General features: G+C 35.4%; 2 protein-coding genes across 2 annotated transcripts; both read left to right on the forward strand.

Annotated features, from left to right (window-relative positions):
• The first annotated feature begins 6,384 nt into the window (after nucleotides 1–6,384).
• Nucleotides 6,385–10,214, forward strand: LOC133305549 (protein SMAX1-LIKE 4-like). Its single transcript, XM_061505803.1, has 4 exons — nucleotides 6,385–7,074; nucleotides 7,633–7,682; nucleotides 8,317–8,524; nucleotides 8,703–10,214. The coding sequence occupies exons 1-4, from the start codon at nucleotides 6,385–6,387 to the stop codon at nucleotides 10,212–10,214; spliced, it is 2,460 nt and encodes an 819-aa protein (XP_061361787.1).
• A 2,773-nt stretch (nucleotides 10,215–12,987) lies between these two features.
• LOC133305480 (caffeoylshikimate esterase) lies at nucleotides 12,988–14,075 on the forward strand. Its single transcript, XM_061505716.1, has one exon. It carries the CDS (start codon nucleotides 13,006–13,008, stop codon nucleotides 13,975–13,977), a length of 972 nt encoding a protein of 323 aa, XP_061361700.1. The 5' UTR covers nucleotides 12,988–13,005; the 3' UTR covers nucleotides 13,978–14,075.
• The last annotated feature ends 599 nt before the right edge of the window (nucleotides 14,076–14,674 follow it).

Genomic DNA, 14,674 nt, shown 5'->3' on the forward strand with positions numbered 1-14,674 from the left:
GTAAATTTGTCTTGGAACGGTGGCACAATGATCACTGTTCCAAATATATCTGTCTGTTGCTGTTCAGTAACGGGGTTAAATTTAGACATCACATTTTGTGTACTTTTTAATTAATACACGTGGTAATCTCTAATTTTTCAAACTTCATCTTTTTTTATTTCCATAAAGGAAAGTATCAAATAATCTAAACGGAAACAAAAGTATATAAGAAAAGTTCTTTAATTTTCTAGTAAATAGTATGAATAAAATATGTATTACCATGGGTGTTAATTGCTACATTTATAACTTATACACAGTCTCATTCAAATGGGTGGGATACCCTTAAAAAAAAAACTTAATTGTTTAATTTATGGGTTTTATTAATCTCATGTTAAAGGAGATAAGTTATCTCATGTCATAGAGATAAACTTGTGGGCTCCACCACCTGAAAGATAAAAAGAAAAGAAAAAAGTGTCACGGTTATCGAAGGGTGTGTAGGAGAAAAAATTTGTCATATGTAACATAAGAGTAGTTTTTCCCTTAATTTATATGAGAAAATATATTTACAAATTCTAAAAATTTCAAGGACCTTTTGTCTAAAATGAAAAACTCATAATGTCTATTTCAAAATGAAATATAGCTTAAAGAGTATGCATGCGTTTTTCTCAGTTGATGTATAAATTCGGAATCAAATGACCTGAAAACCTAATGAGAAAATGAAAATTTGAGAAATACTAGAGCTACCATTTATAGCAATGGAAGAATGCATATTTCACGCACATGATGAAATCAGAAGTACAGAAGCTCCCAAAAATAATGATCAAGGTTGTATTAGGCTATTAGCTAATCAATTCATATATTTGAAAGTTTATGCATTCCCCGAGAAAAAAAAAGGTTGGAATGTTTTGTGAGTGATTTACCTAAAACAGAGCGAAGAACTGTAATTGGAAAAGAAAAACAAGGCATATGTCACGGGAATACATAGGATAGCAAGAGAGAGAAAGAGAACATATATAAAATAAAATAAAATAAAATAAAATAGGATATTAAAGGATATGTTTCTGGCGACATTTATTTTATAAAGTTGCACGCTAGGCCTTCTTTTTACGTCCCCAAAAACCAAAAATCTCTCTATATTCTAACTTTTTGAGTCAGGATATGAGGAATGACTCGGAATTTGGTGACTCATGGAGATCAGAGATGTATATATATGGTATGGGAATCAAAGGCTCTGCAACTTGTGGGTTCCATTCCATTGTCCTTACCCGTGTGGGTCCCACCCTACATTCCTCTATCTGTTTCTTTCTTTTCCTCACATTCCACTCTCAAAGGTGGAGCCGATCGAAGATATGATCATGTTAAATATATATATATAAAAGAAGAAGGAGAGGACTGCATTGTCCTCCGTATATATAAATGTTCCATGTAAGCAACCCTTAATTTGTTCATAACACAACCAACTTATAAAAATATAGAACATTAACTTTTCGTGCAGATCATATCGAAGGGAGTTACTTACGATGTTATTTATGAAATAGATTACTTTGTAGGAGGTTAGTGTTAACCTAGCTAAAGGCAAGTAAATTAAGTAACTAGAATATCATGCATTTTTTTTTTTATAAATTAATTATCCGGTATCCGGTCACCAACAAGTGACGATTAATCTGAATTTAAGTCAGGAATTGGTTGAAAAGTATAAATATATTTAAATAAAATTAAAGTCAAAATGTATACCCATTTGTCTAAGTGTATTTTTTTACCTTTTTATTTATTCAACCAAATAGTTTTGATCTCGTGCACAAAGGCATACAAATCTTTAGCCTCTTGACATTAATTGTTACCCGGTTGATTCGTTACCCAATTAAGGATCGGGGTTGCGTCTTTGACCTTGTCTTTTAAAGAAAAATAGAAAAAGAAAAACTTCATTTATTGTGTAACATTAACTACCATTTTTTGCTTTATGTTTTCTAATTCTTCGGTCAAGTTACCATATAAACATGCCGCTAAGCTAACCAATCTCATACGCATGCATATGTCAAGATACGGTGTGAAACTTTGTATAGGTTCAACAACCTACCTTCGGCGATATAATTAATGGATTCGATCGATCGTAATCAATACCTATAAATGAAACGTAGCTTATAGCTTATTTCAACTACTCTTGGTATGTGAGCTTCTCAAATACTTTTTTTAAAAAAAATCATATTTATTCCTTATTCATGACAACTGGCAATCCAAAATATTTTTCCTGGATCATCAATTAAACTGTTAAAGAATGAATAGATTAAATTAATTAATCTTGTTGAATGTTTTAGGTGCTACCGATATATCTTCACTAAAAAAATGAACCTTTTGGCAGGTTTAATGAAGTACATACATATATATGAGCTTGTCTTTTCTATGAAACTATATAAGATAGGATCTCCCAGCTGTAAATAAGCAAACCCTAGGAGCTGCCAGCCACAGGTGGTCACTCACTTGCACTACAATTTTTTCCTTCTTTCTAGAAAAAATGGGAATAATATATGACCCTTTTCACAATCAAAGCTGTGCAATCATGATTCCAAATCAAATGTGGAATTACATCATATATATATATGCCTTACATATATTGCTATAAAACGTTGTTAATTACCTGATAAGTCATGTGTAACATACGTGGGCCTGCCTGACCTGTCTCTGTTAATGAACCCTCTTAAGTTTTCACTTTCATGCTTTATTGAAAATCTGTTAGTGAACATGCAAACCAAATCATTCGATTAAGTTGCAGCATTCGTATATATTAATTCTATCACAATGAGTAAACTGCACACATTCTCAATTAACACATAAAGGGATCCTTTTCTTCCAAGTAGAGAAATCCTTATGTCTTCATTACTTTTCAAACTTTAAAATATAATGTTCCAATGATTTGAGTACCCTCTCTCAATCAAAACCATGTCCTTTTTGTTTTGTTAAAGGGTTGAGCATTGATGACCACAAAATGAGCGAGCCTCATTATTACCTACTTAGTGGTGCTCCGTCTTTAATTGGAAGAAAAAGATATAAAGAGTGCTCAAAGAACATATAGCTAGGTGCCCCTCCCCCCACCAAAAAAAAAACCTAATCACATATTATGATATATAGTACTGCTCACTGTTTTTAGCTTTTTAACTTTTCACAGTAAGCAATCTGATCACGTATATGAAGCTTTCAATCATGAGATAAGTGCATATAAACGCCAAGAGTACTCACTTAGCTTAAAAGGGTATATTATTAGATATATTGGATAAATTAGCTTTTCACAAAGTAATAACCTACAACTACATCTATGTATGCAGGATTCAAACTCGAGATAACTAGAATAACTTTGTATCGTACAAGATGGTAAAACTATATATATATATATATATATACATATATATATATATCTTGTTATAATTAATGTTCCTTTTAATAAATATGTTATAAGCAAAAAAGGAATAAAGTATATAATATATTGAATTTGGAGAGAAAAAGGAGGGGAAGGGAAGAGAATGCTTATTAAGTTTAGATCCACTTTACTCATCATTCCAATGGTACTTTGAAGCTTTAGAATTTTGAATGTTCTTTCCACGCACTTCCAACTGATGCACTTCTTAGTTGTAGGCCTCATCCCCAGATTCTTTTGCTACCTTTTAATGCACTGGAGAATAATTAATGAAATAATTATAGAATTTTATACTTCTATTATTCTATATTTTTTTTCTCCTTTTGTTTTCTTTTTCTTCAATCTACCTTAAACTCTTGAACAGATAGTATAGTCTTGGAATCCGCGCGATATAATACTTCCAAGATGAAGCTCTCCCTAGCTAGACCCTAGTCCTTTTTATGTTTTTGGTGTTTTCTTCCATTTTCTTTTAGAAATTACAAAATTAAAAAGTAAAGCTTATAATGATTAATTTTTCTCATCATGCTTCGAATCTTGCAAGGGTCAAATTAATGTGACTACGTGAGGACCCATATGCTTCCTTCATATACAGTTGGTCAAAGTTATGTCTAATCCTGCCTTCTCAATAACTATTTTGCATGGGAAGACGTCACAACAGTGTAAAAGAAGTACCAAAAGGTGAAAATACAATTTAGGTAACTTTATAAAAACATTCATTTATGTGGATTAATCTTAATTCACTCTTTAGATCTGTGTATATATATTATTATTTCCATTCTGTTTTCTTCCTTTAAATTTAATCACGTATGTTTCTGTCTTCTGATTAAATTTCCCTTATGCATAACAATCCTTATCTATGAACCTAAGATACCGAAACTATATATGCTATATATAGTAACATCTCGAGATCCTACCCGTCATACATCTCGATAAGAATCTAATCTAGTGGGGGATAAAATAGAATCCTACCCTACTGCAGGAAGAATTCAAAAGAAGAAACCAATTAAGGTTTTTTATCTTAAAAAGAAAGAATGAAAGAAAGCAATAGAGAATTTAAGTTAAGAAAAAATTAATGAAATGGAGATATTTATATTCAGCAAATCTCGAGGAGTAAACACATTAGACAAAAGTGGTAAGGAGATTGTTTTTATATCTCGAGGTCTCGAGTTCGAACTATTGGAATAGAGAAAATGATGTTGGAAGAGCATTCTCTTATAATAAGTTTGACAATACTTGAACTGGACTAATCAGGAAATCGATGAACCGATATACATATCCTAAAAACATTAGACAGAAAGTAATAAACAAGTTACACTACTCAATGTTCATAATTAAACTCTTGCAGGACATGTTTTCTGGCTTGCAAGAAACCACAAATTGGAGCCAAATGAGACTGAGTATTGAAAAAACGAAATGTGAACACAAACGGGTGTCCATTATAACAGTATGTATCAGTTTTGCTTCCTTTATTTGGTAGCACAAAAGGTTTTTTTTTTTTTTTTAGGTGGGTGGTTGGAAACTTGGAATGGAGATGAGATTAAGACAAAAGGTCATTGCAGTTTGCAGGAGGAGAGAGATAAGTGAGGCTGAAAAAGAAACAATAATGCTATGAAGGATAGCAGACAGAGGGTTGCTTTTTGGGTACTTGGGGAATAAAATACTGTCTCTCTACGAGGATTGGTGTGAAGAGAGAGAGAGAGGACTAGCTAATATTGGAGCTAGATGCATTAGTGCAAATGTGCAATGAGAACAAAAAATTTTGAAAAAAGAAAAATGTAATCTACCTCTTTGCTGCTTCTTTTTTTCTTTTTTCTTTTTTCTTTGATCTTTGATCTTTCATCACAGTGGTTTCTTTCTCCTTTAGTAACTTTCTTTGAATTTCTGCTGTCCTTGTCTGTCTATTCAAAAGATGATGTGGAAAAAGGAGGGAAGATCTGTGAGTCCTAGTAAAATTTTTGAATTGCGGGTCCATATTGTTGTATTCTCTAATTTCCTATACAACTTCATTTGCATACAAATAACGTAGCAGAAAAAACAACACAACCAACAATATCATTTAATCCACAGAATCAAATAGTTTTTCTGGCCCTTTGTATTATGATAATAATGATCAACATGAAAATACTTGCATGCATTGTGCTATTGCAGCTAGCGGATGAGTCGCTGTTAATGACTGCAATCTTCAGCTTTTCATACTTCTATTCATGCATAATGCTACTCACACACATGTGTATTCTTACATGATACGTTTAATAATTAATTAATTAAAATAATATGAGGTGATGTGTCTATAAATATCAGTAAGTAATATTATATTATTGTTTATATACAGTGCATGAGGCAGCTCAAATTATGCTATTATATTAAGGAGAGTAAAACAACAATAAAAAAAACTGGTTTCTTATTAATACATTAAATGTCACGTATCAGAAACCAGAAAACACCTAGTTACAGGAACACACATTTATATAGAAATGTCTTAGAGCAATAACTGTAAACTGGAGAGAGAGAGAGAGAGAGAGAGAGAGAGAGAGAGAGAGAGAGAGAGAGAGAGAGAGAGAGAGAGAGAGAGAGGGAAGGCAGTAAAGTAGTAACAAAAAAAGCTAAGAAAAGCTGCCTCTTTAAACTAAAACCAAAAGAGAAATAAAGGAAAATGAAAAAAAAAAAAATGACAAGTGACAAGAAGTATAAAGAAGGTAGTGAGGCATAGTTCTGGTATTTCTAAAGCCTAACTACTTGCTCTAAGCTTTCTCTCTCTCTCTCTCTCTCTCTTGCGCTCCCATCCTTGAAACCTTTTCAGTTAGTTCCAGGTTCCTCTTATTGAAAGAGAGGAATAAAACCAGCTTCCAAAGTCATCTAAGCTTAGAAAGAGAGAGGGAGGGGGTGGTGTTTGGAGAGAAAGAAGGATAAGAAAAGGAAGAAGTATAGTGTGGTTCTGAAGAAAAGGTTCAGTCACAAAGGGGGGGTGGTGTGGGGGGGCTGGTTTTGTTCAAGTTATGCGCCCAGGAGCTTGTGCATTGCAGCAGACCCTCACAGCAGAGGCTGCTTCAGTGTTGAAGCACTCTCTGGGCTTTGCTCGTAGGAGGGGCCATGCACAGGTCACTCCTCTGCATGTGGCCACCACGTTGCTCAGCTTAAGAGCCAGTTCCTTCAGAAGGGCTTGTCTTAAATCTCAGCCTCACCAACAAACTTCACATCCTCTTCAATGCAGAGCTCTTGAGCTGTGTTTCAATGTGGCTCTCAATAGGCTCCCAACAACACCGGGTGCTTTGATCCACACTCAACCTTCTCTTTCCAATGCTTTGATTGCTGCATTGAAAAGAGCACAGGCACATCAGAGAAGGGGATGCATAGAACAACAGCAACAACAACCACTTCTCACCATCAAGGTTGAGCTTGAACAGCTCATTGTATCCATTCTAGATGACCCTAGTGTTAGCAGGGTTATGAGAGAGGCTGGGTTCTCTAGCACTGCTGTTAAGAACAATATAGAGGACTCTTCAGCCTCTTCTGTTTTTCAGTGTTACAACAGTTCTGGTGGTGTGTTTTCTTCTCCTTGTTCACCTTCTACTTGTGAGAGCCATAGGGAAACCATCAACCCTAGTAATTTCAGCCAGAACCATTTCTTAGCTGCTTACACTTCTGAGTTCAACTCAGTTTTCTTTTCACCACCAAAGAAAGCCCCAGTGTATCCCATCACTGCTGTTGCTTCTTCTAATAAGGATGATATCAAGCTTGTTCTGGATATCCTCTTGAGGAAGAAGAAAAAGAACATTGTGATAGTTGGTGACTCGGTGTCATTAACTGAAAGCCTTGTGGGAGAGCTAATGGGAAGGTTAGAAAGATCAGAGGTACCTGATGATTTGAAGTCAACCCATTTTATCAAATTTCAATTTACATCAGTTTCTTTGAGGTATATGAAAAGAAATGAAGTTGAAATGAAACTCTTGGAGCTGAAAAGGAGGGTGGATTCTGTTGCATCAGGAGGAGGGGGTGGCATTTTTTATATTGGAGACCTGAAATGGACAGTGGAGGCATATTTCAGTGAAAAAGAGGAAGGGTCCTCTGATGGAGAATTTTCTGGGTATAACCCAGTTGATCATATAGTTTCAGAAATTGGAAAGTTATTCTGTGACTGTGGAACCTCAAATGCTAAGGTGTGGCTGATGGCCACTGCTAGTTATCAAACATATATGAGGTGTCAAATGAGGCAACCCTCTCTAGAGACGCAATTGGCTCTTCAGGCTGTTTCTGTTCCATCAGGTGGACTTGGTTTGAGTCTCCATGCTTCCAGGTAATCTTTTGCTTAATAATTGATTTGATTTGATGCCAGAAACATCAACTAAAGACTAAAAATTTTCTTGCTTAATTTGTTTGATTTAGTACAAAAAGTTCTGCATAATGACAAAAAAATGTAATCCAAAATAAATAAATAAAAAAAGTAAAAGAAGAAAGGAAAGAAAAGAAAACATAAGCACATAAAAGTTATCCAGCCATGATGGTTTGAAAGCTTAATTTGTCTTGCATTTTGTTGAGGAGGACGTACGGTCACTGGGCTATGCCAGAACCTATTGTCAAAAGCATGGTTAGTTGGTAAGGCAGACATGAAGCAGAACCTTTCTGCTTCACTGCTTCACTTTAGTTTGTCAGTATATAACCTCTTACACGTTATGCATTCACATGATATTGGATTGGAGAAACAGAAACTAAACTTTACCAAAAGAAAAATAAAGAAGTCAGAGTTATATACCTTTGCAAACATGCCTTATTGCGATTCCCTTGAAAAAAATTAAGACCTGCTGTGATCTTAAGTGATAGGAATTGAACAGAAAAGCAGCTTCAGATAGTAGTGCATATTCAAAACTCATCAGTGCCTATTTGTTCAATTTGGATGTTAATTGTGTGGAGTTTCTGCACACAATTTGCAGTGTCCTTGATTCAAAGATGACCATCTCCCAGAACCCATCTCATATGTTGGAAACAAAGCCCTTTAGTAACAAGGATCAGCAGGAAAAGCTCAATTGCTGTGAAGAATGTGCCTCCAATTACGAAAAAGAAGCTCAATTTCTTAGACCAGGAGAGAAGAAAATCTTGCCTTTCTGGCTTCAGTCTCATAGCACCGAAGCCCATAAAAAGGTAGCAAATTGTTAAGCTGAAAAGTCAAGTTAATTTTTCTGTTTTATCTGCTTATAATCCAACACCTGATGATTGTGCAATAGCTTAAATTATTTTTCTTCTGTATGTGCATGTGCTAGTTCCTATTAGTTGAGATTTGAAAAGTAGTAATGGCTTATGAATAATTCAACGTTTTCAGGATGAATTAACACAGCTGAAAAGAAAATGGAATAGACTATGTCACTGTCTCCACCAAAGCAAACAGCCTCAGAACCACAGTAGCAGGAACAACAATTACAGTTCGAATGAAAAGATGTACCCCTATAATTTATCAAGTTCTATATACTTTGCCAACGATGCTGCTAAACCAACTTATAGCTCCAATCTAATACCTCGATTCAGGCGTCAACAATCATGCACCATTGAGTTCAATTTCAGCGATAAAAAGCAAGCAACAGAGCCAATCTTGGATTCTCTTGAGAGCGTGGAAGGTAAAGAAGTAAAGATTACTCTTGCTCTTGGAAATGGTGGTTCAGGTGAAATGGGGGAAAATATAACTGATAGAACACTGCAACGAGCTCATATTTGTAAACTATTGCAGGAGAATGTGCCATGGCAATCTGAGATTGTTCCTTCAATAGCAGAGGCCTTGGTTGATTCCAAATCAGCAAAGCAAAGTAACATCACTTGGTTATTTATCAAAGGCAATGACTCCATTGGAAAAAGAAGGTTGTCACTTGCTGTTGCAGAATCAGTTTTTGGCTCAGCTGATATGCTTCTTCACTTGGACATGCTAAAGAAAGAGACTTCAATAGCCCCATTTTCAGAAATGCTTGCTGGAGCATTGAGAACCCATCAACAGCTTGTGATCTTGATAGAAAATGTTGACTTTGCTGATGCCCAATTCAAGAAATTCCTCTCAGATGGATTTGAAACAGGAAAGTTTGGAAATTTAAGAACCACAAAGGACAAATCAGGCCAATTAATATTCATATTGACAAATGGTGGCTCCACAAGCATGGAAGAACAGAATCAGGACTCGGTTATGAAGTTATTGTTGCAGATCAGTGAAACCAAGACTAACATAGAGACACCTTGTTTTGGCCACAAGCGCAGAGCTGAACTTGATTTGTTTTCCAATATCAAGAGCCCCAGAATTGAAGAGAATTCTAAGGAAAGGAACAGAAAAAAACACTTTTCAAGACAATCAAGCTTCAACACCCTTGATCTGAACATAAAAGCTGATGAAGAGGACAAAGCAGGGGAAAGTAGTCCCATTTCAAGTGATTTAACTCGAGAAACTATAGCTGATCCTTTGAACCCAAATGGATTTCTTGACTCAATTGAGAACCAGTTTGAGTTTAATACAAGTCCAGCTAGGAACAAGGAAATGGAAGAGCTTTTTTTATCCAAGATCAAAGGGTCCTTTGAGGAGGTTTGTGGCATGCAACATGTGATGAATTTTAGTGTAGATGAGAGGGTGATTGAGGATGTGGGTATTGGGTGTAGTTCTTTTACTAACAGCTTGTTTGAGAAATGGCTTAGAGACATTTTTCAAAGCAGCTTAGAGACAGTTAACTTTGGAGGGAAGGAGGGTATACGTTTTAACCTTTGTTGGGGTGGTAAAGGTAAAGGAGATAGAAAATTGGATAGTGGGTTCATGACTTCATCCTTGCCCAAGAGTATCCAAGTACAGTACTTCATAGAGTGAGCAAATTTTGGGTAAGGAGGGTTTCTTGTAAATTTGTCCACAAGATGTAGAATGGAATAGCTTGTGTAACTGCTAGTTTTCGTAATAGCATGTGCTTGATTTCCTTATTATGTCAGTCATTTCTCACTGCTTGCTACTTTGATTTTTATTTAGTTTTTGAATAAATTCTTTTGTATTCTTTTAATGTTTGATTTAAATTTTTAAGTATATTCTAAAAGATTTGAATGAATACTGAAAATAGTTATATAAAAAAAAGGATTCATTTTTTCTGCAGTAAGCCTAATGCGACGTCGTTTTGAGGCGAAAATCATGGTGTTTTTATAATTTTAATTTATTTCAGGGTTATTATAGTCTTTATAATTATAATTTTCTAATCTTTCAATCCTAAAACGACGTCGTTTTAGAAGTAAATGCAGATAACTTATCTGCATTAACTGCATAAATATTTTTATGAAAAAAAAAACAATAATAAAGATTTTGTTAAAACTTAAAGTCTTGTCAATAATATCTTTAACTTCATGAAAAAAATTTAAGCAAACCTAATCCTTATCAGAAAATTAACAAATTAAATGTTTGAAAGGACTAATTAACAGACTAAATAAGTCAAGAAATGTGACAGCTAAACTTAAGTTATAAATAAGAAGAGAAGACCACAAAGAAAAAGAAAACCTCTATAGATGATAGATGAAGCATATGGATAAAGCAAGGACGAAAATTATGACAAGAATTCAAGGGTAAAGTCAGGAAGGATCATTATTGGACTTAATCTAATCTAGCTAGGTCTATCTTTTCATATTTTTTAATTCGTTTAATCTTTTGTTTTTTTTTTAAGATTGTTGAATTGCTATTTTTATGATTGATTAATTTTCTTTTTCCTAAGATTAAGAAAGTAACTTATCTATCAATTTGTGATTTGATCTATTTATTTCTTTGAGTTTTTGGAAGATGTTACTTTGATGATTCAATTATGATGCTTTTAATACTTTTTAGAGGAGGGATATTCTCACTATCAAAATTTTCTACTACCAACTTATTACCTATTTAATTACCATTAGATTAACATTATCTCTCTCCTCAAAAACTTTTTAACATTCTCTCTTTGATCCAATAGTAACGTGATGAGTAGTAAGCTAGTAGTAAAAAAATTTGGTAGTTAGAATACCTTCACTCTACTTTTTATATGTTAGTGTGATATACATAAATAGATAAGATGATAAATGATTTGAGATTTAATTGCATTATTGTTCAATCTCATGCTTTATGAATAATCATGAGTGAATATTCGCATTCTTTAAGTAAGATATATATAGAATATGCCAAGGAGGAAATGCACTTTTGATTCGGTTGAACCCGCTCTCACTATAAAGGCATATATTTTTCTTATATTGTAAAAAAAATTATCTTATGTTATGTTGTAGAAATAAAAGTATAAGTGGGACCCATAAATAAGAGAAGAGAAAAAAAAAAGTGATGGGACCCAATTCTTTTTTGTGTACGTAGAAAAATTGTTTATCTTATATAAAATAAGATAAACATAACTCCACTATAAATGGGTGTGGGTCATACAATAAACCCAAATATATTTCATACTATAATATCTAAAATATTAGTAATATAGCTATAGCATAAGATCTTATACACTTTTCTTGAGATGGTATTATCTTTCTTGGCATGATCATGAGTTGATTTACGTGTGAACTCGTATATATATATATATATATATATATATATATATATATAGAGAGAGAGAGAGAGAGAGAGAGAGAGAGAGAGAGAGAGAGAGATTAGTTCATCATACTCGTTTAATCAAAGGTAAGTCGAGTCATTGGTACCCAAGGGGTGCAGTTTCCATCTAGCAGTCTACATTTTTTTTTCTATTATATTTTATTATATTATTTTCCGTAAAAAAAATTAATGCCGAGAATTCTCTATAGTTGAAAATCACAGTGTATAGAAACTTGATATAATTATTATGTTTCTTCAGCTTCAACTATGCACAAATATACATGCAGTTATGCATCCAACCAAAGGGAAATCAAAATGATAAAATAATAAAGAAATCTGTCTCTTTCCACTACAAGACAAAAATATATTTACGCTTTCTGGTTCCAATCTATTTCTTCAAAACTCTATATCATTACTTTGACCTTAAGGGTTGTATGATTGAACGGCGGAAGTGCATCCTTTTTCACCATCTTAGAACACCATCATGGTTTTGATTTTCTGCATTAGATTAAGATGTGATCGTCAAATTCTAAATTGCTTTAGAAAAAAAGGCAGCTGAGTATCCCGCTGTTTAGATTATGCAAAGTTAATTACTGTATGATAGGTAAATGATCATAAATATCCTGACATTATAATTGAGTTCGAGTATGGCCCGTACTCATAAATAATGGACCACGGCGTGTAACAAAGTCTACATGAGATGAGACATAATTATGAGAAACTCAGTAATTTAGTCAATAATATGACAATATAAAAAATAAAAAAGATTGATGGGATGGACCTATTTTTGTTGACTGGACGGACTCACCTAAAGGGCCAAATCTTGGATGGGCTATTTTTAACAGATCAAGTCATAAGCCCAACCCACCAACCATCATGCACCTTTCATTATCATTATCCATCTCATATCAATCATAACAATCTCCATAGTGGTGGGTTGGTTCACCCACTACTACATGGTCCCCACCCACCAACCTTACCTTACCTACTCCTTAAAGTTTCCCCTTTTTCGATATCTTTATTTATTTACACCTTATCCCATCACAATTCACACACACCCCCCCCAATGGCAACGGAATCGGAGGTTCCCCTTAATTTTTGGGGCAACATGCCCGAAGAGGAGTACTACACCTCCCAAGGGGTGAGCAACACCAAATCATACTTCGACACTCCCAACGGCAAGATCTTCACCCAGAGCTTCCTTCCACTGAACCTCCAACCCAAAGCCACCGTCTTCATGACCCACGGCTACGGCTCCGACACCGGTTGGCTCTTCCAGAAGATCTGTATCAACTTCGCCACCTGGGGCTACGCCGTCTTCGCCGCCGACATCCTCGGCCACGGCCGTTCTGACGGCCTCCGCTGCTACCTCGGCGACATGGACAAGATTGCCTCCACTTCACTCTCCTTCTTCCTCCACGTTCGGCGCAGCGACCCTTACAAGAACCTGCCGGCGTTCCTCTTCGGCGAGTCCATGGGGGGACTCGTCACCTTGCTCATGTACTTCAAATCAGAGCCGGACACGTGGACGGGCCTGATATTCTCGGCACCGCTTTTCGTGATACCCGAGGACATGAAGCCCAGCAAGGTACATTTGTTCATGTACGGTCTGCTGTTCGGTTTGGCTGACACGTGGGCAGCTATGCCGGACAACAAGATGGTGGGTAAAGCCATCAGGGATCCCGAGAAGTTGAAGATCATAGCCTCTAATCCCAGGAGATACACGGGCCCACCTAGGGTGGGGACCATGCGTGAGCTCCTCAGGGTTACACAGTATGTACAGGATAATTTCTCCAAGGTAACGACGCCGTTTCTCACTGCACACGGAACTGCTGATGGGGTCACGTGCCCCTCTTCCTCCAAGCTCTTGTATGAGAAGGCTTCCAGTGAGGACAAGACCTTGAAGCTTTATGATGGGATGTACCATTCTTTGATTCAAGGGGAGCCCGATGAGTCCGCAAACCTTGTTTTGGGGGACATGAGAGAGTGGATTGATGAGAGGGTTCGAATGTATGGGCCCAATAACAATTCTCACTAAAAAAAACAAAAAAAAGTAAAAGCAATTGTATTCTAATTTTCGTCCAATTTTTAGCTCGAAATTTGAGGTGGTGTCAACTGTCAATCAAGACTTGATTAAAGATTAATGAAATTGTTTTATGAAATTAAAGGTGTTTATGATCTTAACAGTTGAATAACGTTTATGTAACTAAGTTGTGTGCAAATTAGGAGTCACACGCACACCTAAAGAATTTACGTGGGTTCAATCAAAATTTAGTGAATCCAGTTTAACCCCATTTCTTCTACCTAGTAATGGCGTTGATTGAAATCTCTCCAGTCACATTTTAAAAAGAAGGGTATGGTGCAGTGGTATACAGGAGACAATAGGCATTAGGCGGCAGAATAGATGAATCTGAGGCACGCTTTCATATATACCGGAGAGAACAGTGATCTTAAAAAATTATTTAGGAGTTGTTGACCATCAATATCGTGAGCAAGATTCAGTACGAGAACAATGGCAATTAATACAAGCTGACTGACTCGTAACATGAACAATGGTAACAAAAAAAAGGTTTGACTCTTTGGTGAAGTTGCTTTTATGACGTGCAAAACATGAACACTATTTAATGTTACATTGACGTTTGAAGACAACCTATTCTTGAAGTTGTTGCACATGGCATGTTTCAAAATCCTTAGTACTGACGATAGAATTGATTCTCAACATTAGAAGTTATCCT

This window comes from Gastrolobium bilobum, unplaced genomic scaffold, assembly GCF_033153095.1.
Source record: "Gastrolobium bilobum isolate Gb01-03AN ecotype WA unplaced genomic scaffold, APGP_CSIRO_Gbil_v1 utg1221, whole genome shotgun sequence".
Taxonomy (NCBI): Eukaryota; Viridiplantae; Streptophyta; class Magnoliopsida; order Fabales; family Fabaceae; genus Gastrolobium; species Gastrolobium bilobum.

Excerpts from the sequence above, each read along its gene's own strand:
- LOC133305549 (XM_061505803.1), top strand. The coding sequence starts at position 6,385 with ATGCGCCCAGGAGCTTGTGCATTGCAGCAGACCCTCACAGCAGAGGCT. Across the intron at positions 7,075-7,632 it reads CACCACCAAAGAAAGCCCCA|GCTGTTTCTGTTCCATCAGG; the intron begins GTGTATCCCATC and ends TTGGCTCTTCAG. Across the intron at positions 8,525-8,702 it reads GCACCGAAGCCCATAAAAAG|GATGAATTAACACAGCTGAA; the intron begins GTAGCAAATTGT and ends CAACGTTTTCAG.
- LOC133305480 (XM_061505716.1), top strand. The coding sequence starts at position 13,006 with ATGGCAACGGAATCGGAGGTTCCCCTTAATTTTTGGGGCAACATGCCC.